The sequence below is a fragment of the Chaetomium strumarium genome, assembly GCF_033439665.1.
Source record: "Chaetomium strumarium strain CBS 333.67 chromosome Unknown B0T15scaffold_5, whole genome shotgun sequence".
NCBI lineage: Eukaryota > Fungi > Ascomycota > Sordariomycetes > Sordariales > Chaetomiaceae > Chaetomium > Chaetomium strumarium.
Window position 1 is genome coordinate 2,099,779 of NW_026944433.1, and position 20,416 is coordinate 2,120,194.

The window sequence follows — 20,416 nt, forward strand, 5'->3', positions numbered from 1 at the left end:
TCTTCAGAGCATGTCCATAGAGCTTGAGGCAACGGAAATAATCAACCATGTCAACTTACGAAGTACACCGCATCATCTGGGCTTGTGAGGTGTAATGTAATGTACCCCAGGTCGGTAGCTGGCCTGGATGAATTGCACGGGCTGATGAAAAGGCAACCCGGAAGCGCGAGAAATGGACGACAGGTAACGCCAAAAAATCCCGCAGCTTTGAGTGCGGGTACCTGAAGTTACCTTGCCGGACCGCCTTCGTAAAGTACCAAGCTCCAACTGGATCTCCAACGATAGCCGGGGAAAAAGCGGGCATGGTACATGCGCGGACTGCACGGTTCAGGTACCTTATCCATACCACAGCGGCCTCGCCACCCTGACTCTCATGCACACTGTGCGAATTGAGATTTGCAATCCTTTCCCCTGGGTTAATGGAGGGTGGTGAAAGCACCAATGCGCACCCTGCATCCCACAGTTGGAATGGTCACGCGCACTGTGATGTGGAGATGTGATTCGAGCATCAGCGCCGCGTTCTGCCCGCTGCGTGCAATGACGACGATCCACCCTTCTGTGAGTGGCCAACCTTGCTCAACAGGGGATGGAAGTGTCGCCTGGTTACGATCCCGCGAGCAGCAAAGGGTAAGGTCGCGGCTTGTGGACGTCGTAGGCAGGGACTAGGCCTTGAATGTGTATGGTGCGTGCGTGGATTCTGTGGGCGTGACCAAACGGCCCTTTGCTCGCGCTCAAATAATATAATACGCCGACCACCCACGCTCCCCTCAAACTTTTCTCTTCCTTTCCTACCCTTACGCCACGCCACCCACGCTTTCCACCCACAAAGGCTTTCTCTCCATCTTCTTGCTACGCGCCCTTTAACACAATCCGTCGCGCCAATGGCCGACCACTCCGCTGCCGGCGCTCCCGCGCTGTCAAACTTCGACGAGAAACCGGCCCAGCACGTCACAGAGAAGCGGCCCGTAGAAGAAGAGGAGGAGGATGAGGACATTGATGCGCTCATCGACGACTTGGAGAGCAACGATGGCCATGCCGTAAGTTCATTCCCTCACTCACTTCGCTGCTGTTGATTAGCATTGTGCGACGCAATGGTTCGCCCTCAATTGGCTTTCAATCGCCGAACGCTTCGAAGCCATCTTTATTAGTGACAATGCATGCTGATACGTTGCCTACAGTTTGAAGAGGAAGAGGAAGTCCAGCCCGGCGGTGGCCGTGTCGTCCCCGAGGACATGCTTCAGACAGACACCCGGGTCGGTCTCGCATCCGAGGAGGTCATCCAGCGTCGCCGGAAGTATGGCCTCAACCAGATGAAGGAGGAGAAGGAGAACCTTGTTCTCAAGTTCCTCGGTTTCTTCGTCGGCCCTATCCAGTTCGTCATGGAGGCCGCTGCTGTCTGTAAGTATCCACCTTTCCGACGCGTCGTCTGATGTTCCCCCACCCCGCAATACGCCGTGCGGTCGCATTGCGGGAAGCCTCACATGCGGCTGCACGCAGCGGGCCGATCGCGACGACATTCAATGCAGTCCTGGGTGACAATTGGTCATGCTAACTCCTCTACAGTGGCTGCCGGTCTTGAGGATTGGGTTGATTTCGGCGTGATCTGCGGATTACTGCTCCTGAACGCGGTCGTCGGTTTCGTTCAAGAATACCAGGCTGGCTCAATTGTTGATGAACTCAAGAAGTATGAATTGCGTCCTCACCCTCCCCTCCCAAATCCATTATAACCATGACTGACCATTCTCAGGACTCTTGCTCTCAAGGCTGTTGTTCTCCGCGACGGAACCCTGAAGGAGGTTGAGGCCCCCGAGGTCGTTCCCGGCGATATCTTGCAAGTCGAAGAGGGTACCATCATCCCTGCGGATGGCCGTATTGTCACCGACGATGCCTTCCTTCAGGTCGACCAGTCTGCCATCACTGGCGAGTCGCTCGCTGTCGACAAGCACAAGGGCGACCAGTGCTATGCTTCCTCGGCCGTCAAGCGTGGTGAGGCCTTTGTGGTCGTCACTGCCACTGGTGACAACACCTTCGTCGGCCGTGCCGCTGCTCTCGTCAACGCTGCGAGCGCTGGCACTGGCCACTTCACCGAGGTGCTCAACGGCATTGGTACCATCCTCCTCGTGCTGGTCATCTTCACCAACTTGGTCGTCTGGGTTTCCAGCTTCTACCGCTCCAACCCGATTGTCATGATTCTCGAGTTCACTCTGGCCATCACCATTGTCGGTGTCCCCGTCGGTCTCCCCGCCGTCGTCACCACCACCATGGCTGTCGGCGCCGCCTACCTCGCCAAGAAGAAGGCCATCGTCCAGAAGCTCTCGGCCATTGAGTCTCTTGCCGGAGTCGAGATCCTGTGCTCTGACAAGACCGGTACCCTGACCAAGAACAAGCTCTCTCTGTCAGAGCCCTACACCGTTGCCGGTGTTGACCCTGAGGATCTGATGCTCACTGCCTGCTTGGCTGCTTCGCGCAAGAAGAAGGGTATGGATGCCATCGACAAGGCCTTCCTCAAGAGTCTCAAGTACTACCCGCGCGCCAAGGGTGTCCTGAGCAAGTACAAGGTTCTCGAGTTCCACCCCTTCGACCCCGTCTCCAAGAAGGTCACTGCCGTCGTCGAGTCTCCGCAGGGCGAGCGCATCACCTGCGTCAAGGGTGCCCCCCTGTTCGTGCTCAAGACCGTGGAGGAGGACCACCCCATCCCCGATGAGGTTGACCAGGCCTACAAGAACAAGGTCGCTGAGTTCGCCACCCGTGGTTTCCGCTCGCTCGGTGTCGCCCGCAAGCGTGGTGAGGGCTCCTGGGAGATTCTCGGCATCATGCCCTGCTCCGACCCTCCGCGTCACGATACTGCCCGCACTATCAATGAGGCCAAGTCTCTCGGTCTTTCCATCAAGATGCTTACTGGTGATGCCGTCGGTATCGCTCGTGAGACTTCCCGTCAACTTGGTCTCGGCACCAACGTCTACAACGCTGAGCGTCTCGGTCTCGGTGGCGGTGGTGATATGCCCGGCTCTGAGGTTTACGACTTCGTCGAGGCCGCCGATGGTTTCGCTGAGGTGTTCCCCCAGCACAAGTACAACGTCGTCGAGATTCTGCAGCAGCGTGGCTACCTTGTTGCCATGACTGGTGACGGTGTCAACGACGCTCCCTCGCTCAAGAAGGCCGACACTGGTATCGCTGTCGAGGGCGCTTCCGATGCCGCCCGCTCCGCCGCCGATATCGTCTTCCTCGCCCCCGGTCTCGGTGCCATCATCGATGCCCTCAAGACTTCGCGCCAGATTTTCCACCGCATGTACGCCTACGTCGTCTACCGTATCGCCCTTTCGATCCATCTGGAGATCTACCTCGGCCTCTGGATCGCCATCCTGAACCGTAGCTTGAACATCGAGCTCGTTGTCTTCATCGCCATTTTCGCTGATGTCGCCACCCTGGCCATCGCCTACGACAACGCTCCCTACAGCAAGACGCCCGTCAAGTGGAACCTGCCTAAGCTCTGGGGCATGTCGGTTCTGCTCGGCATCGTTCTGGCCATCGGCACCTGGATTACTGTCACGACCATGTACGCGCACGGCCGCAACGGTGGTATCGTTCAGAACTTCGGTAACATGGACGAGGTCGTGTTCCTCCAAATCTCGCTCACGGAGAACTGGCTCATCTTCATCACCCGTGCCAACGGTCCTTTCTGGTCTTCGCTCCCGTCGTGGCAGCTCACTGGTGCCGTCCTCATCGTCGACATTATCGCCACTCTTTTCACCATCTTCGGTTGGTTCGAGGACGGCCAGACTTCGATCGTGGCTGTGGTCCGTGTTTGGGTCTTCTCTTTCGGGATATTTTGCATTATGGGTGGTCTCTACTACATCCTGCAAGACAGCGTCGGCTTCGACAACCTCATGCACGGCAAGTCGCCCAAGGGCAGCCAAAAGCAGCGGTCTCTGGAGGACTTTGTCGTCTCGCTCCAGCGCGTCTCGACCCAGCACGAGAAGTCGCAATAGGCGACTCGCATTCATTTGGGAATGGAAGGAGGCAGGATTTGGCCGCGGTTGCTAGGAAGGGGGATCAAGGATGCAACCAGCGGGCCAATCTTTTTCATTTTCTGATTTTTGTACGGACTTTAGTATGGGGGGATACCCTGAGTCCCTTAAGGACAATCTAATAAAGATGTAAAATAATCGTGCGATCCAGATGCATGTGATCTGCCTGCATTGTGTGGCCCGGCTGCCCAGCCAGATTCGGACTCTTCACATCTTGTTAGCACTCGAGCGGTCAGGAACCACCTGCATGCGTTGCCACTCACGTGCTGCTCTCCATCACAACCCCTGCCCAGTTTGGGACCAGCTGATGATAACTGAATTGAATAGGTAGCAAGTTCAAGTATCACCACCTCCTTCCCCCAACTGCCTCTAAGCTCGGGATCTCCAATTTGAAAACATTTTCCAGTAACTTACATGTGTAATTGATATCAATTCTGCTGCTGTTCCCTTTCAATGAATTTCTCCCTCCGACCAACCAGCTGTTTCGTCACTTTGCCATTCGTGCCCCTAACCCTCCAGAGGCACACACCATCAGTACTGCAGCATCACTTGTGTGCTGGTCATGGTACAGTGCTCCAACTTTTCCCGGTTCATTACAGCCTCACATTCTCCATCGTACGTTCCGACGGTGTTGCGAATGGACGTTTTTTCGATAGTTTAAAGACATATGGAGGTTTTGGTGTTGTTCTGCTCTATTCTATGAGAGAAAAAGCAGCGCCGTGGGATTGAGAAACGAAGATGACTCGGGAGATACCTGGGTTCTACTATGGTCAGCCTGTCCCCTTCTCTGCTCTGATTTCTATTTTCCTTTCGTCTTTCTTATTTTTCGTTCCGTGGCTCACATTGGACCCAGACAGCGTCAAGCGCAAGTACTTCCGCATTGAAGACAGCAAGACGGCGCCAGCGCAGGCGGCCTGGTCAGCACGCAATGTGAAGCGGCGCGCGCTTGAAGAGCAAGAGAATGCTCGAAGGTGGGAGAAGCTGCAACGCCAGGCCAAGAAGGTGAAGAGGGCTCGCGTGAGGGAGGTGCCACTCATGGGCGGACTGTTGGCCAGGGAGATTGGAGAAGTCGGTGGCCATCGTGTTTTGCCCGGGGCAGAAACCGTGGGCAGGGCATGGGCAGGCGGGCTCCGGGCCAAGGGCGGAGTCAAGCTCTGGCCTAATTACCCCGACAATTGTGGGATGCTATCGTCTATGTGGGTTGGAGGCAGTAGCGAACCGGGGCTGGGCATTGTGTACGGGGCACTGAATGAAGGATTATGGGCGGGCGCATACATCCCACGGGATGCCGAGGACAGGTGAGTTGTGGCGCACTGCCGGCCTGGCCTTTTCTGACCGGGCCTGTTTGCTGAGGGCCGCAGAATCAGCTGCCGGCATGCTGCAGAGCGGTATCCTGGTATCGACTTCCGGCCGCGACTCTATTCCCTGTCGGATCCCATCGTCACGTCGATCAAGTTCCATGACTCGTCGCGCACGATACTCCTGGCTTCCAACGACTACAGAGGCGGGCCCATCTGTATCCGGCAATGCAAAGCCCAATCACGCCGTTCAGCAGACCCGAGTCGGAGCCTGGTGCTAGAGGACAGTACGTTCGTGTGTCACAGAGTCGAAGCGTGATTGTACAAGTACATGGCCTGACTGGTTACGGACCATAAACAGACGAGTCCGTTCTCCGCTTCACCGGGAGACAGCTTGATGGCAGCCCCGCCAGCACCATCCACGCACTGCAGCCCGCCCCTTACGGCTCGCGGCTGACGTGCATAGCCGGCACCGACCGAGGTGTCGTCCAGTTGCAAGACCAAGAGTTGAGCTGGCTCACGCCGCCGGCGGACTGGTCCCCCAGACAGTTCAAGTTCCGCGGACGCACGCAGGCCGGGCAGGACCGCGCGCCATGGCAAGGCGACATCCTGTCGGTCGACTTCCTCAGCCCGAACAACCCCGAAGTCATCCTCGCCGGCACCCGATCGAGCCATGTCTGCGTACTGGACCTCCGCACCCCGCCCGGCGAGTGGTCCGCCGAGAGCAACACCCTCAAGCACGCCAGCAGCGCCGCGCACGTCCGATGCGTGGGACCTTATACCGTGCTCGCCGCCGGCCCGCAAAACGCCATGGCGCTGTACGACGTCCGCTTCTTGCAGCGGCAGCGGCAGCGGCAGCAGCTGCAACAAGAAGAACAACAGCAAGACCCAACCAACTGGGGAGGGGGAGGGGAAGGGGGAGGAGGGCGGCGGCGAAGACCTGGGAATTGCACACGCCCCGTCGTCGAGTTCCCGTCCTACCGCAACCAAGAACACATCCACATCGGCCTGGACGTGCTGACAGAGCCCGGGTACGGCAGCGTCGGAATCGTGGCGGCGGCGCATGGCGACGAGACGGTGGGGCTGTACTCGCTCGGGGACGGCAGCAGGATACCTGCGGCGGCAGTGGACGGGATCAAGGCGCATGCAGTGGTGAGGAGCTTGATGTGGCAGACGCTGCCGGGGGATCAGCATCCGAGCTTGTTCGTCGGGGAGGGGCCCTGGGTGAGGAAGTATTCATTTTGGGCGTGATGTGCAACGTTGAACAGGGAGGGTTCCGGAATAATGCTACGGGTGGCTGGAATGGGGTTGAATGATATGTGCGTATTTTGTCACATGGAACCCGTGTTTAATTGGTATTGGACTTGTAAGGTATAGTATACCTACCTATATACATGTGTGTGTGTGCGTGTGTATACAACCTTTGTCTAGACTGCTGTACTGTACGCAATTTATAACCATATTACATGTTAGTCTGGTATATATACCTGATGTACCCACAACTATACGCCGTCTTTATCTTCGTATATCGTGCATTATCCAGAACCAGAACCCATCCCTTTCCCCCCCTGTGGGGACGAGACGTCAAGTCGCCCTCTTGACATTAATCAACCCCGTCAGGGCAGGAAACGTCCTCTCAAACGCCTCTCCCACCGTCCAATTCGCCAGCACCTTGACATGCTGCTCAAACACGGGATTCATGACCAGCTCGTCGCTGTGCGGATCCGCTAGCAGCACGTAGGCCTCCTCGTACGGCCAGTTCAGACTCAGCGTCCGCGTAAACGGGATGAAGAAGTTGTCAAACGGGAAGTCGCACACCTCGTACTCGCGCACCAGCTTCTCCCGCATCTTGGGGAAGGGCACGTAGTCGAACCAGGCCGGGTGGTCCCGCTCCAGCTGGACGCGGAAGGGTCGGATCCACTCGGGCATGCGCAGGTAGTTCTCGCGCGTCGGGTGCACCTGCCAGCGCATGACGAGGAACATGAGATACAGCACGGCCACGCGCTCCGGCAGGGTCGAGAGGTCCGGGAAGCGGGCGAGGATGTCGGTGAAGACCTTCGAGAGCGGGTGCGCGAAGGCCGAGACGGTCGGGTTGAGCAGGGACGAGACCGACGGGTACCGCGGACCGACGATCTCGGTGGGCGGCAGGCCCTCGGCGAAACGCTGCCGGCGTTCGGCGAGGAAGTCGAGGAGGATCGAGTCGAGCGGGCAGGTTGCCGGGCAGCTGCGGGGCAGCATGGCGTAGACCGGGGCTTCGGCGACCGCGGAGGCGGCGGGGGTGGCGGGGGTGGCGGGCGTAGAGAGCGAGAGGTTTGCTGCAGCTGCGGAGAAGCTCGGCAGGGGGGACATGGGGGACTGCGCCTGTTGTTGCTGTTGTTGCTGCGTCTGCGGGTTGGCGATCATGGAGATGGTGGACGACCGTTCGTGCTTCATGGGCACGTGGCGGAACTGGGGCGAGTCTTGGGCGCCGTGTACGCCCCTCTGGACGGTGGTGACCTTGACCTTCGAATCGATCAGGAAATCGAACGCCAGTCTTTCGGAACCCAGTTCTAACCCGTGGACGAGATCATGGCGCTGCTGCTGGAGCACCTCTAGTTCCGACGGCCCGTCCAGGCTCCGCGGGCCTGCGACGGGCGACGGACTGCTCCGCCACCGGCCGTGGTGGGTTCCAACCGACCCGGGAGAGGTGGCACTCGTCGGCGTCGATCCGGGATTGTGGGCCGTTCGTGCCGTGGTGGTGGTGGAGGTGGTGTGTGTAGACGGGGAGCCATCTGCCAGCGTGTCTCAGCGCATGAATCGGTCACGGAGAAAATTGGAAAAGACAAGGACAAAGGAAAAAACAAAATAAAGAAATAAAGAAAGATATAAAAGAAACATCAAACCACATACCCGCACCAGGAGCAGGCCTCGCAAGGAGGGGCTGCATCATACCCACGATAGTAGCCAGGCGGCTCTTCATGTCAGCCAGCTCGGCCTCCACGGCCTCCTTCTGCCGCAGCACGCCCTGCAGCTCCTGATACGGCTGCTGCGACTTGAGCTCGGCAATCTCCTGTTCATAGCGCATCCTCTGGGCGCGCTGGCGCTCACGGATGGCACGCTGTGCCTCGCGGTCTGGGCGCAGTGCAGTCAGTAATCAGTATCCGACAACCGTCAGCAGATCCGCCATGATGCGGGAAACTCACCATTGGCTCGCTTTCTCTCCAGTTGCTCTGGCGTCAGGTTGGCCACGCCGCGCGATCCGCGGCTGGTCTTGCGCCTTTTGGAAGCGCAGCCCGTAGCGGCGTCGTTGCTGCTTGCCGGCGTGTCGGCGTCCGGGACACCGTCGGCATGATCATTCTCGCCCTTCAGTTCTTGCGTTGTTGCTATTGGTGGCGAGGGTGTGGCTGCTGACACTGACACCGACACCGCCGGCGAACCGTGTTCCGTGCCGCAACCGGGCTCGGGTCGCACCTGCAGCTGCCAGGTTGCTAGTAGGCCCGGTGATTCTGCGGCTTCGGCTGCGGCTGCGGCCGAGCCACGGCCGGCGCCACTTTTACGGCCGTCAGCGGATCCTCCGTAGCTGCTGTGCCTGTGTCCGAGCTCGGGCGGGCTGAGAACGATCTCGTGGGTGAATGTACTAGTTAGCCCCGACTGGGAGGAGGACGCCATGGGCTGGGATGGGTCCGCCAAAAAACCCCCGCTCGGAAACGAAAAGCCAAACAGCAAAAACAGAGCGAGATTATTATTATCGAGTCCTGCAAGGCACGAACCCAACTGGCTGGGCCCGCATGCACTGCTGACCCGCTCACTCCCCCGGTTCGTGTGCGTGCGGGTGGGCTACTGTATTCCGTAGGTGAGCCAGAGCTGTTGTTTAGCGTGGCCCGGGAAGGCGGAGATGCGAACATACTGTCCCCGAAAAGGGGTCGCTTCGCGCGGTGTTCCACTTGCTTGGCATGGCATGCACACAGCAAATTCGACAGTGGTCGTACTAAGTGACAGAATCACCCAATGTCAGTTTACGGGCCTTCAGAGTTGTCCCATGGATGTGTGATGCTACGAATACGTCGGACGGAAAGAGCTGTGTCTTTTTCATTTTCATCAAAAACGAAGATTTCAATTTCATAACCTCTTGTTTAGACCTCGGCAGTGACCGCCTTAATTACCTAGTAGTTTCACTCCACAACGCTAGCTAAAACCTTAATAACTAGGTAATTTACCGACTGTGAGCCCTGACATCGTTAGCACTTCTTGGCAGGCTCAGCCCGAGTCATGGCTCGTGAAACACCTCGGACGATACACTAGCCTCCAGACACAGTACCTGAGTTACATGTGTTAGCTCGGAGTCTGAGTTTGTGGAAGGGATTTCTCGACAGCAGCTATGAGAACCAACAAGTCTTCTTCCCTCGACAGCCGAGCAACCGAATAAGCCAGCCACCAGGACGTAACAACCATCCCGACTGAGACTAATTTTGACACGCCACCGATAGTTTTCATGGGTACTTGTACAATACCGTCTTCTACAGCGTAGCTACCTTGAGCATTACAGTTGCCAATCCATCACACATCAAGGGCACTTTACCACCCCACGTTTTCACATTCTCCCAAGGCATTCCCCGGTATCCCCATCTTCCCCCCCCCCTCACCTCGCCCGCCTCTGTAGACCACACGCGATTTGCATACCGCCGCCCAATTCATCAATCTGCCGAAGCCCTTGCCAGTGCCTCATGCAGATGCGGCGGCAGGCGATAGCGCAGCTGGCTGGTATATGCGGTCAGATCGACACTCATCTGCTTGAGCTCGTCGATGAGCTGGCGCGCCGTCGACTCGTTGCCGCTGAACTGGCCGTTCATCAGCTTCTCGCGCTGCCGGGTGCAACAGATGACGGTCCACATGAGCAGGTTGGGCACGTTGATGGCGACGGGCTGTGCGAGCGACGAGAAGCGCGCCGCGTAGCTGCGGATAATGCTCGGGTCGCCGCGGGCGTTGAGTGGGAGGATCTCGAGGGCCCGGATTTTCTGGCACGCTGTTAGCTAATGCGCTACGAGACGCCAGACCAACATGTGGTAAAAAAAGAACAATGAGAAAAAGAAAGAAAAAAAAAATAAAGGAAACTTACGTCCAGACACTGCGGCCACCTGCCTGCCTCAACCAGATTCTTGATGTCGCTCATCTGCAGCAGCACCTTGCACGCCACGCGGTTCGGGTCGCGGATCTTCTGCCAGAACATGGAGTCGCGCTCGTACATGGTCATCATCGTCTTGGCCAGCTCCACGGGGTCATCAATCGCCGCCAGGCTCAGACTGCTGCCGGGCTGTGCGTCGGGCTCGGCCCCGCCGTCGACCCGCGGCTTCACAGGCACCAGCCGCATGGGATCTTCGCCGATCTCGAGGGAGATGGCCTCGCTGAGCGCGCGGCTGACGATAGACACGACCGTGTCGTAGTCCTCGGCCAGGTGGTACAGCAGCACCGCGTCCGTCGTGCGCCCGTTGTCGTCGGCGAAGCTGGCCGCCTGCAGGGTGATGGCACGGATAAAGTCGTCCTCCTGGCCCAGCGCGATCAGCGAGCCGCGCTCCTCCACGACGCCCTTGATGCGCTGTCCGTCGGGCTTGATGTCGCCGATGAGCCGGCTGAACTCGCGCGACTCGAGCACCAGCTCGCGGAGGGCCTCGTGGCACAGCGCAGCCTGCTGCGGCCCGCCCGCCTCGTCCGCGTTCAGGCAGATGAGGGTGAGATAATCGACTGCAGCCGTGACGTTGGCCGCCCGGAAGTCGCGTGTGTAGTAGCCGAGCATGCGGCCAAAGTTGATCCGGGGCTGGCTTCGCGTGTTGTGCGAAAGCAATTCGTCCACCAGCTGCGCGTCTGCCGGGCGCAGCAGGCCGTAGTACGTGAGCGCAATCGCAAAGTGGACGGCATCGACGTAGGAGAAAGGGTACAGGTAGGCGATGGCCTGCTCAAACATGCCCGAGAGCACCTGCAGATAAAAGAACATGCCGAAGCTGCCATTAGTGTCCTCGGCCGGCGTCTTGGGGAAGTGCTTGAGGCCAATCTCGCGGATGCTCGCCTGCAGCTCGGTGAGGCCGTACGACTCGCCCGCCAGCTCCAGGGACCGGTCCGTCTCCCGAGCCAGGTTGAACTGGAGCCAGATCCAGTCGTTGACATCTGTCTGCAGCCCGTCCAGGCTCCGGTTGCTAAGATCACACCGGCCAATGATCTTATAGCAGGCCATGCGGAAGGGGTCGATGGAGCCCTCCGGGGCGTTGCGGATCCGCTGGTTATACTCGCTCGAACACCGGTCCTGCATCTGTCGCTTCAGCCGGCGCTCTTCGCTCGACGCATAGCTATTGATATAGCCCGAGAAGGTCCGGTCGATGCTGCGGAAATGGTTCTGGTTGCTGTTGACATACTGCGCCGCCTCGTTCACGAAGCCCGCCCGCAGCAGATAGAAAACGATGGCCCATACGTATTCGCCGTTGGCCTGCTGGAGGTCGACGTTGTCCGGCACTAGCGTCTTCCGGGCGATGCGGAGCCGGATGTACGCCTTGATCTTGCTGACGACGTCGGGCAAGCCTCCCAGGTTCGCGTCCTGGGGATATTTCGCGATGAGGGAGTTCACCTCGTTCCAGAACTGCTTTTCCAGGAATGCATTGGCCCCCTTCAGAATCTGTTTCCGCATGGCCACAGCATTAGGGGACTGCGGATTGGGATCCAGGTACAGCTTGGCAAACTGCCGTTCCCGCGGCGTCTCGTCAGCGTCCGGGTGCTCGCCGACAATCTCCATCATGGCCCGGTACGCCTCCACGACATGGGGCGCATGCCGGTCTCCGGACCTGGACTCCAGGTCCGCCAGGTCGCGGCAGATGTAAACAGGCAGCCCCCGTTGCCGGGCGTCGTTGAATTCGTGGATCTTCTCTGCCAGCCTCCCCTGCTTCTCGCGCAGCAGCCGATCGTCCATCGAGGTCACCCCGTTCAGCGACCCGGTCCCGTCCTTGCGCGCCTCCACATCGGTAAACCCAGGCGCGTGCGCACCGATCCGGCTGGGCGTCCCAATGACAGAGCGTGCCATGGCCGACCTGCCCAGCACGCTGGGCCGCTGGGAGGGCCGCTCCCCGGGGGCTGGCTGGCTGGCCTTGCGCCTCGACCGCCCAAACGTACCCTGACTCTCCTTGGACGGGGTGGGTGCGCGAGCAGCTGGGGCGGTGGTGCCCGCGGCATCCTCCCGGGGCTTGATGCCGAAGTGCTGATAGATCCTCTTGCGCTGCGCCTCCCACTCCATCGTGACGTTCTCCTCCAGAAACGAGTCGAAGTCCCGCACCGAACGCTCCAGTCCATCGGCGATCATGCTCAACGTCGTCTTGGTCTGCAAGTTCGAAAGATATGTCTCGACATCCACCTCGCCCGGGCCACGACCAAAGCCGGCCCCTTGCGCAGCGCCTCCCCGCTCCCTCGCCTGCAGGCCGAATGCACCCAGATCGCGCACCGCTACGCCCGGATCCACACCCGATGCAGCAAGGAAGTAATGAGCCTTGCCGTGCTCCAAGGGTCGGTCCTGGGACGGCCCCAGCTTCTTGAGGCGCTGGCGGAGATCACCTAGCCCCAGCTGGAGCGAGGGGAGCTCACCCAGCGCGGTCTCGCCCTCGGCTTGCTTCTTGTTCTTCGCGAGGAGGCTGTCGAAAAGAGCCCCCGTAGGGAGGGCGGACGGCGGCGCTTGCTGTTGGCTTGTCGAGGCGGCGGCGTTCGTAGTGGTCGCGTTGCCGTTGCCGAAGAGGCTCGTCCCGATGCCAGGCTGGGCGGTTGCCGCGGTTGAGGCACCAAAGATGCTGTTGCCGGCGAGACTGGAGGGCTGGTTCGTTGCTGCCGTCGCATTGCCTCCGAAGAGCGAAGGCTTAGGGGTGGTCGTTGAGGCGCCAAAGAGAGACGAGCCGCCGAATTGGGGCTGAGTCGGGGTTGTGGTCGCGCCCCCGGTCGGTTGATTCCCAAAAAGCGAGCTTCCTGTTGTTGTCTGGCCGAATATGCTGTTGCCGGCACCTGCTGCCCCCGTGGTTCCTGTGGCCGACTGCCCTCCAAGTAGCGTTGGGCCGCCCAACGACCCAGTCGACGTTGCCGTCGCGGGAGTTCCCCTGCCCATGAAAAATGACATGGCTGTTACTGTGTTCCAGTGTGTGTTGAATACCAGGAATTTGGCTCAGCGGCAAAAGCACAACGCGTATGGGACATACGCGTCTGCAGGAAGGGGATTTTCTTTTCTTTTTTTTGAGATTTGGACAACAGCTTGGGTTTGTTTCCCAATTGCTCCAAAAGGCTTTGAACGCGCCTGCAGCGAAGAAGGGTGGGGCCAGAGTCCCGAACATTACCATTACCTTATCGAGCTTAGTTAGCGGGAGCTTGGGCCACACGAGCTGCAAGCAGAAAGTGGCAGTGGAGAATATGGCACGGTTGGTCTCCCGAACAAACGTGCAGTGGAGTATTTGATGATCAACATCACCTGGGCAGCGCTTTCTTCACAACGCAGTGACCGACCCCTAGGTGTATAACATTCTTATTTAGATGCGCACACTTAGCAGTGGATATCATTACCAAGTCTATGTATCTGGCCAATTCTAATCGTCGAATTATATTATTATATCCTTAGGTATACATCTGCTTTCCGAAAGGCAGCGCTAGAACCCCAGTCAAACACTCTGAGATCAATGCACCGACCTATCCGCGTCCAACGACGATCCCTTGATGGCCTCATCAATCTTCTTCCGGTACACCTGCTGCGTCCGGGCCTGGTCTAGGAAGATCTCGTACTTTGCATCCAGCAACTTCTTCTCGGCCGGATCGCCCCTCGACCAGACCACCTTGCCCGGCTTGCTCATGCGGTCCATGATATCCCACAGCGGCTCCGTCTTGCCGTCCTCGCCCGCGCTCGCAGCCTTGGCGCCCAGCATCGCGGCACCGTGCACCACCGCCGCGTTGACGTAGCGCGGGATCAGCACCGGCATGTTGCACGCCGTGGCGATGAGGTCCATGAGGATCTCGTTCTGGCACTGGCTGCCGGACATGAAGATGCTCTTGATGCCGTGCCCGGCCGCGTTCATCGTCTCGACAATCTGGCGCGTCTGCAACGCGATGAACTCCATGGTCGAGTAGTACAGCAGCGCCATGCCGTCCTTGCTCTTGTCGCTGCTCATACCGATGATGGCGCCGCGCATATTGGGGTCGGCTATCGGGGACCGGTTTCCCCAGAGGTCGCCGTAGAAAAAGTAGTGCCGGACTAGGTACGGGATAGAAGGGGCCTTGGTCTCGTCGGCGAGGTGTCGAAGGTGGTCGTTGAGGAAGTCGTAGATGTTCTTCCCCGCCGCCTGGGCCTCTTTCAGTGTCTCGTCGTACGCCGCGTGTGTCTCGAGCATGTGCTTTATCAGCTCGCCTGTAGCTGACTGGCCGCCTTCGGCCATCCAGAAACCGGGAATCAAGACATCTCGGTAAGGACCCCACACTCCAGGGACGAAGACGGGCTCTCTCGACATTGCCAGATGGCATGTCGACGTCCCCGCAACGGACGCTAGTCGGGTGAAGGCCTGAGAGACATCGTTCGCCGCGGCCGACTCGTCAAGATGCTCGGGGGGGTCCAGCTTGATCTTAGCGCCGACCGTCCCGATCCAGCCCGCATACGCATCAATAACGCCGCTCCCGACGGCAATACCGGGTGGCAGTCCCCACTCCTTTGCCGCCTTCTCGGACAAGCCCCCGACGAGCTCGCCGGCACTCAGAAACTCCCCGTTCTATGTCCATGGGTAAGGTAGTCAGCCAACCTGCTCCCGGTACTTCATCAACAGGCAAAGTTGACAGGAGAATTGAAGAAAAAAAGCAAAAATGAAAAGCGACGACAAAGGAAAGGGCTCACCACCCCGTTGACACCCCCAACTCTCTTGAAGTTATCCTCGACCAGCTCCTCAAGCCCAATGGCCCGGTAGAAATCCTCCTGCCACCCCTTGACGCTCCCGTCGACGCCCACGGGAATATAGCCCTGCTTGCAGACGGTGCTGCAAAAGCTCCGCTTCTCGGCGCCCGTCGCGAGGTGTGTCAGCGCATCGGCCAGGTCATAGAACTTGCAGCGCCGGAACAGCTCGGGCGGCATGTTGTTCTTCAGCCACAGCACCTTGGGCATCTCCATCTCGACGTTCATCTTGCCGCCGAGGTAGCGCAGGAGGTTGTGCCCGGTGCTGTTAATCAGCTCGGTCTCGTCCAGGGGCCGGTGGTCCAGCCACAGGATCACGTTGCGGTCGTTGCCGTCGTTGGCGAAGTCGGGCCCCGTCACGGGCACCGGCTCGTCCGTGTCGTGCGTGAACACGGCCAGCGAGCACGTCGCATCGAAGCCGATGCCCTTGATGGATGAGGGGCTCACGCCCGAGGAGGCGAGGGTCTGCCGCACGCAGACCGTGATGGCTCGCCAGATGTCTGTGGTGGATTGTTCCTGGTTGTAGGAGTCAGTGGTTGCTGTCCCGGGTGAAGGAGAGAGGGATGGGAAAGGGGGATGCCCACATAATGTGAGCCGCCGTATCCATGTGTAGGCTGCCAGAGCTTGATGTTCTCGCTTGCAAGGGCCTTAATCTCGCCTGTTGAGTCGATGATGCAGGCCCGCGCGGATCCAGTGCCGACATCTATGCCGATGTAGTGGTCCTGCGGACGTGGTGAGTAAGCCATGCCATGAAACGGAGCAAGGCGCTGCACTGTACTTGAGAAGCCCTGATTGAGAGAACATTCATTAGCGGTCAAGACCCTGGTGGATTTAGAACATAGCCGCTCACATTTGTCTTCCTGCAGGAATTACACTTGGGTGAGGATCCAAGGATGCGAAAGAGGGCTGGTGTAAGGAGGAGCAGAAGAATTTGGAATCACTGATCAGTTTCTGTTGAGAAATTGGGAGTTAAAGACGAGCTTCAGGTTAATCCTCGGGTGTGATCACAACTATTGACGGGTCGACAGTTCTAGAGTGTTGAGCTACGGGATAACATTGGAGCGGATGGGTGAGGAGCGGGGTGTGAACTTCCAAAGTCCCGCCAGCCCGTCATCCGGAAATCCGTACCTTTTCTCAGCTCGGGGGGGTGAAGATGGAGCTCAAATGTCGGTACTTCCATGTTTAGAAAGCCGCTACTACTAGTATGCATGCATGGCAGAGGTCTGGCCTGATGGAATGCTTGGGTCCAACCCGGAGGCAGTATAACGGAAAAATCTCAGGCTATCACGCGTCACAACAGCAGCAGTAGGATTTGTGATGATCACCGCCAGCCCTGTCTGTCAAGTCCGGAAAGGAGGGTGCCCGTGCTGGTGACAGCGTCGAGGTCGGCTGCGAAGACGCATGGTCTGGCGGGTCCGGGACGGAGGAGCTCAGCCCGCGTGACCCGGCAAAAGCTGCTAGGAATGGGCTAGAACATGCGGCCAGCATCCGGATCGGCCTTCGCTGCCTGCATGTCGGGTGGATTTAGTCCGCCCACACTACCCGTGGAAGTTGCGGATGCGCGGGTTGAAGGTTCTTGGCGGGGTTAAGTTGGCGGGGTCTCCGGGAACGGGGCGGCGGAGCTCGAGCCAGGCCGGCCGGGGCCCAAGGTTCCCGGCGTTACCGCCAACCTTATTCAATGTGATTGCCGTCGAGCGGCGGTGTGCTGGGTGCGTGATATGCCATGTTACGAGGTGATCGGTCTTCAGTTTCTCACTCCACACGTATATGTATCGCTTCTATGCGAATCAGCTCAATGCTCACACTTGCTGCCGGGTGTGAGGGTTGTCTGAACTCAAATAGGGACAGTGGGGCTAGTTGAGGAGAAAATGCTGCCGGAACCCAACCCAGAGAGCTCTGGCTGAGTGACCATGTCCAGTGAAATCCAGAAGAATATCCGGTGTTCTAAGTTCAGGATATTACTACGCAGTATTTGGGCAAGCGCGTCAGACTAGCAATCAAAACATGGAATTGAAGGGGAAGATCTTGTCTGGCCGTAAAGTGATACTATGTGCAAAAAGTCAGACCTCGAAACGAGCACCCAAAGCACCCAAAAAAAACTGCAATCTCACAAAAACAAAACACCAATTGCTCACTCACGACACAGCCCACGACGTAGCCATCCAAATGGAGTCCGAAACGGCAGCAACCCACGAAGAAATATGGGACGACTCGGCGCTGGTTGATTCATGGAACCAAGCATTAGAGGAGTACAAGGTCTGTTGCTTCGAAAACCCTGATGGCCGTCGAGCATCTCTATAATTGCCAACCGTTCCTTGGTCCCTTAGGTTGGAGCTCTGACAACCGAAATACAGAAATATCACAGCATCCACGCCAAAGGCGGCATAGTTGACGATGTCTCAAAGGGCACACATGATGTGTAAGGAACCGCCAACTCCAAAAAAGCACTGCGAGACAGCACAACAGCAATGGGCCGCTCACGATCGCTTTCTGATCAACATTGCTGCAGGACTCGGCCGACTGCCAAGCCTGAAACACTTGTGGCGAGTGAGCCTATCGCAGCCGACGATGAGGAAGGCGAAGTAGATGAGACAGTGCCCATGGATGAGAGCGATGAAACATCGCACCCGCCAATCTCGGATGCCCAGGGTTCCGTGGACGCGAAGAAGGTAGGGTGATCAGACGACCGACCTCCAGAAACGAGGACCCCGGGGAGATCTCCAAGGCTTGGCGTGAAACAGCTCTCTGCCTTACTAGGAATGCACCGCGCTTTTGGCCTCATTTTCACTGACGTCTGAAACTTCTTTAAGCAGGCCGATGGCATTCAAGCCGGTGCTGCTGCTGCTGCTGCTGCGATCGGGCCGCAGACGCTCTTGAGCTCTGGTAAGCTTGGATATCCTACTTACATTAGTGATTGAAGCTAAACAGTCTGCGGCCAGTCCAGGACGAGGGACTCAAAAAGCTCCTGATGTCGTGGTACTATGCAGGTAAGGCTGTCTGACTTTCGACCGTCGGTTCAGATGCCAATACCAACTGTTGCAGGTTATTACACTGGCCTCTATGAGGGAAGGCAGCAAGCGCTACAGGAGACAGAGCAAGCTCGGAAAGGTTCAGGTTCTTGACAGGGCAGCACTACACGGTAAGACGATGAAGTAATGTCCCACGAGTCCAACCAGCGGCTGTAAACTCTTTCAGAACTTAGTAAAGCACAAGCCATGCTAGGGGTTTGGTTAACTAGAGCGCAGGAAACCGGACCATTGTGCACATCCATGGATGCTCTCCTTTGGTTATCACGGTTATTACCGACGATGAGGTATCCCGTACAAGTTGCAATACACTACTAACCCCCCGGTTCAACTGGGCGGGTGAAAACCGGGGGTTGTATTTAACCTTAAATAATGAAGCGAGTGTAAAATTTCCCCGGGCGCCAGTTCAGGAACCCTGGTCTGCATCTTCTGATGCAACCCTGATCGCCGTCAAAAACGGCCGTCTGCGACGATTCGCGTTCCAGAACCCTCACTTTTCGCCACGGCTCCGTGAGGTTCCAGTCTGAGCGTTGCCATGGCATGTATCAGCCATACAGCCTTGGTGCGCCTTCCTTGCGAAGAGAGGAAAATAAGGTGACTTTTTTTTGCCCACAGCCTCCGTCTGAAAGGCCGGAAGAGCCGCATGCCCGTGCCTTTGCCGCATGCGCCGAGCAATCCACGTGCGTTGGAGGTTTCGCAAGTTCACCGGGGGAGTTGCTTACCAGTCACCTTATTAGTGGAAGACTGTGTAAGTTGCTATCCAAATTGCTGCTTTGTTTCGAGCGGGGTCAAGCCATCTTTGATTCCTCTCCCGGGTCTGCCGGCTGCCTCCCATTGCCCGTCCTGCTGCATCGGTAGCAGACAAGATGGCCTCTGACCATGTTCCGGTTTCGAGGTCCACAGAAGCTGAAGGTCGGGTAACAGGGCGATATGTAAGATACCTTACCTATGCTATAGTACGGAGTGCGTCGCTTCTCCCGGACCAGCACAGCACCGTACTCCCGGCCGGCCGCTCGGAGGCGTCGTTCGTTTGGCATCAACCATTATGATCATGGAAAGATCATAATGCAATTCTGCGAGGTTCTCAGCCTATTGACGAGGACTCGAAGAAACCGGGAGACACCCGTTGGCCATGCAATGCTGGGATGTAAATTCTCCAGGGCTGCTGTGGATGGATGACTGACTCTGCTTCCGTTTTGTCAAGCTGTCAGCAAAAACAGCTTAATGTTATACGGACGAAGAAACCTTTGGCAGTCCGAGACAGCTGGGCAGATCTTGGCCTGTCTCTACCCGCCCTCCGCCACAGCGGATACTCAAAGTGCCGGGATAGTTACACTCTTATACACTAGGTACGGACCTATGGCTGCTATTGCTAGGCCCTGTCGAGGCGCGCTGGGCGGGCCCGAGTCAGGGCCGCATGTTTCTGCTGCAACAGCGATAAAGACACACCAAGATGGTGCTTGCCGCGCACCCTTCTAAGATTGTGAACACACTAGAAAGTAATTCCGTTCTGGAGGCCCAGAAACCCTGAATTCTCTAGAACTGAGCTACCTATCATTCATCGCATTCGGAGTTGGGGTCAGGATCACAAGTAGGCTCGTAGGTACTTGCACACTTTCTGACCCCTGCCCGGTATCCCCAGGTCCTCTCTGCGGCCCGTGCACAAGCGGCTTGGCGGAACTTGAAATGCTAAACAACCCGGGCGTTCTGAGACGGTCCTGTCACAGCCAACCTCCTTTGCTGCCACCCCCCTGGTCCAGGCCCGACTTCGCGAAGGCAATCGCCCACCCGGAGCCAGACGCCAGCAGGGAATCGCGGGGAATGGCGAGTACGTGACAGGGACGTCGCTACCACAGTGACGCTTCCCTCGCGGTTTCGAGTCTGCTCAGAACTTTCCCCCTCCCACCCCTTTCCCCCACCCCCCTTGCTGCCCGGGATCTTCGATGAAAACGAACTCCTGGATGCCGTGTTCGAAGATCATCATGCTGCGATTTAAACCCTACAGGCCCCCTTCGATGCGGCCACCCTTTCTTTCAAGAGACTTGTTTCTTCCTCCCCATCTTCCCTTCTCCCTCTGTGCGTGCATTCACTCATTTGGTTGATCCATTCTTTCTCTTTCGCTTCTACAACGAGCAGGGACTCGAT

General features: G+C 57.9%; 5 protein-coding genes across 5 annotated transcripts; 3 read left to right on the forward strand and 2 right to left on the reverse strand.

Annotated features, from left to right (window-relative positions):
* The first annotated feature begins 564 nt into the window (after positions 1 to 564).
* B0T15DRAFT_437008 (uncharacterized protein) lies at positions 565 to 4,370 on the forward strand. Its single transcript, XM_062865839.1, has 4 exons — positions 565 to 1,037; positions 1,179 to 1,398; positions 1,564 to 1,684; positions 1,748 to 4,370. The coding sequence occupies exons 1-4, from the start codon at positions 882 to 884 to the stop codon at positions 3,987 to 3,989; spliced, it is 2,739 nt and encodes a 912-aa protein (XP_062720312.1). The 5' UTR covers positions 565 to 881; the 3' UTR covers positions 3,990 to 4,370.
* Positions 4,371 to 4,563: 193 nt separating this feature from the next.
* B0T15DRAFT_244800 (uncharacterized protein) lies at positions 4,564 to 6,744 on the forward strand. The gene is made up of 4 exons (XM_062863110.1): positions 4,564 to 4,797; positions 4,882 to 5,326; positions 5,390 to 5,613; positions 5,688 to 6,744. Exons 1-4 carry the CDS (start codon positions 4,767 to 4,769, stop codon positions 6,575 to 6,577), a joined length of 1,590 nt encoding a protein of 529 aa, XP_062720313.1. The 5' UTR covers positions 4,564 to 4,766; the 3' UTR covers positions 6,578 to 6,744.
* B0T15DRAFT_244758 (BZIP transcription factor) lies at positions 6,716 to 9,133 on the reverse strand. Its single transcript, XM_062863109.1, has 3 exons — positions 8,509 to 9,133; positions 8,216 to 8,437; positions 6,716 to 8,097 (listed from the first exon to the last, which is right to left on the reverse strand). The coding sequence occupies exons 1-3, from the start codon at positions 8,972 to 8,974 to the stop codon at positions 6,911 to 6,913; spliced, it is 1,875 nt and encodes a 624-aa protein (XP_062720314.1). The 5' UTR covers positions 8,975 to 9,133; the 3' UTR covers positions 6,716 to 6,910.
* Positions 9,134 to 9,999: 866 nt separating this feature from the next.
* B0T15DRAFT_399410 (Nup93/Nic96-domain-containing protein) lies at positions 10,000 to 15,991 on the reverse strand (the record flags this gene model as incomplete). The annotated part of the gene is made up of 6 exons (XM_062865005.1): positions 10,000 to 10,320; positions 10,422 to 13,450; positions 13,880 to 13,884; positions 14,018 to 15,069; positions 15,192 to 15,761; positions 15,830 to 15,991. 6 exons carry the CDS (start codon positions 15,989 to 15,991, stop codon positions 10,000 to 10,002), a joined length of 5,139 nt encoding a protein of 1,712 aa, XP_062720315.1.
* A 1,258-nt stretch (positions 15,992 to 17,249) lies between these two features.
* On the forward strand, positions 17,250 to 18,664 carry B0T15DRAFT_558332 (uncharacterized protein; the record flags this gene model as incomplete). The annotated part of the gene is made up of 7 exons (XM_062870468.1): positions 17,250 to 17,280; positions 17,392 to 17,501; positions 17,600 to 17,664; positions 17,755 to 17,914; positions 18,059 to 18,128; positions 18,185 to 18,232; positions 18,288 to 18,664. The coding sequence occupies 7 exons, from the start codon at positions 17,250 to 17,252 to the stop codon at positions 18,365 to 18,367; spliced, it is 564 nt and encodes a 187-aa protein (XP_062720316.1). The 3' UTR covers positions 18,368 to 18,664.
* Between the last annotated feature and the right edge of the window lie 1,752 nt (positions 18,665 to 20,416).

Excerpts from the sequence above, each read along its gene's own strand:
- B0T15DRAFT_244758 (XM_062863109.1), bottom strand. The coding sequence starts at position 8,974 with ATGGCGTCCTCCTCCCAGTCGGGGCTAACTAGTACATTCACCCACGAG. Across the intron at positions 8,438-8,508 it reads GGAGAGAAAGCGAGCCAATG|ACCGCGAGGCACAGCGTGCC; the intron begins GTGAGTTTCCCG and ends CACTGCGCCCAG. Across the intron at positions 8,098-8,215 it reads GAGGCCTGCTCCTGGTGCGG|ATGGCTCCCCGTCTACACAC; the intron begins GTATGTGGTTTG and ends ACACGCTGGCAG.
- B0T15DRAFT_244800 (XM_062863110.1), top strand. The coding sequence starts at position 4,767 with ATGACTCGGGAGATACCTGGGTTCTACTATG. Across the intron at positions 5,327-5,389 it reads CCACGGGATGCCGAGGACAG|AATCAGCTGCCGGCATGCTG; the intron begins GTGAGTTGTGGC and ends TGAGGGCCGCAG. Across the intron at positions 5,614-5,687 it reads GAGCCTGGTGCTAGAGGACA|ACGAGTCCGTTCTCCGCTTC; the intron begins GTACGTTCGTGT and ends GACCATAAACAG.
- B0T15DRAFT_437008 (XM_062865839.1), top strand. The coding sequence starts at position 882 with ATGGCCGACCACTCCGCTGCCGGCGCTCCCGCGCTGTCAAACTTCGAC. Across the intron at positions 1,399-1,563 it reads CATGGAGGCCGCTGCTGTCT|TGGCTGCCGGTCTTGAGGAT; the intron begins GTAAGTATCCAC and ends ACTCCTCTACAG. Across the intron at positions 1,685-1,747 it reads ATTGTTGATGAACTCAAGAA|GACTCTTGCTCTCAAGGCTG; the intron begins GTATGAATTGCG and ends GACCATTCTCAG.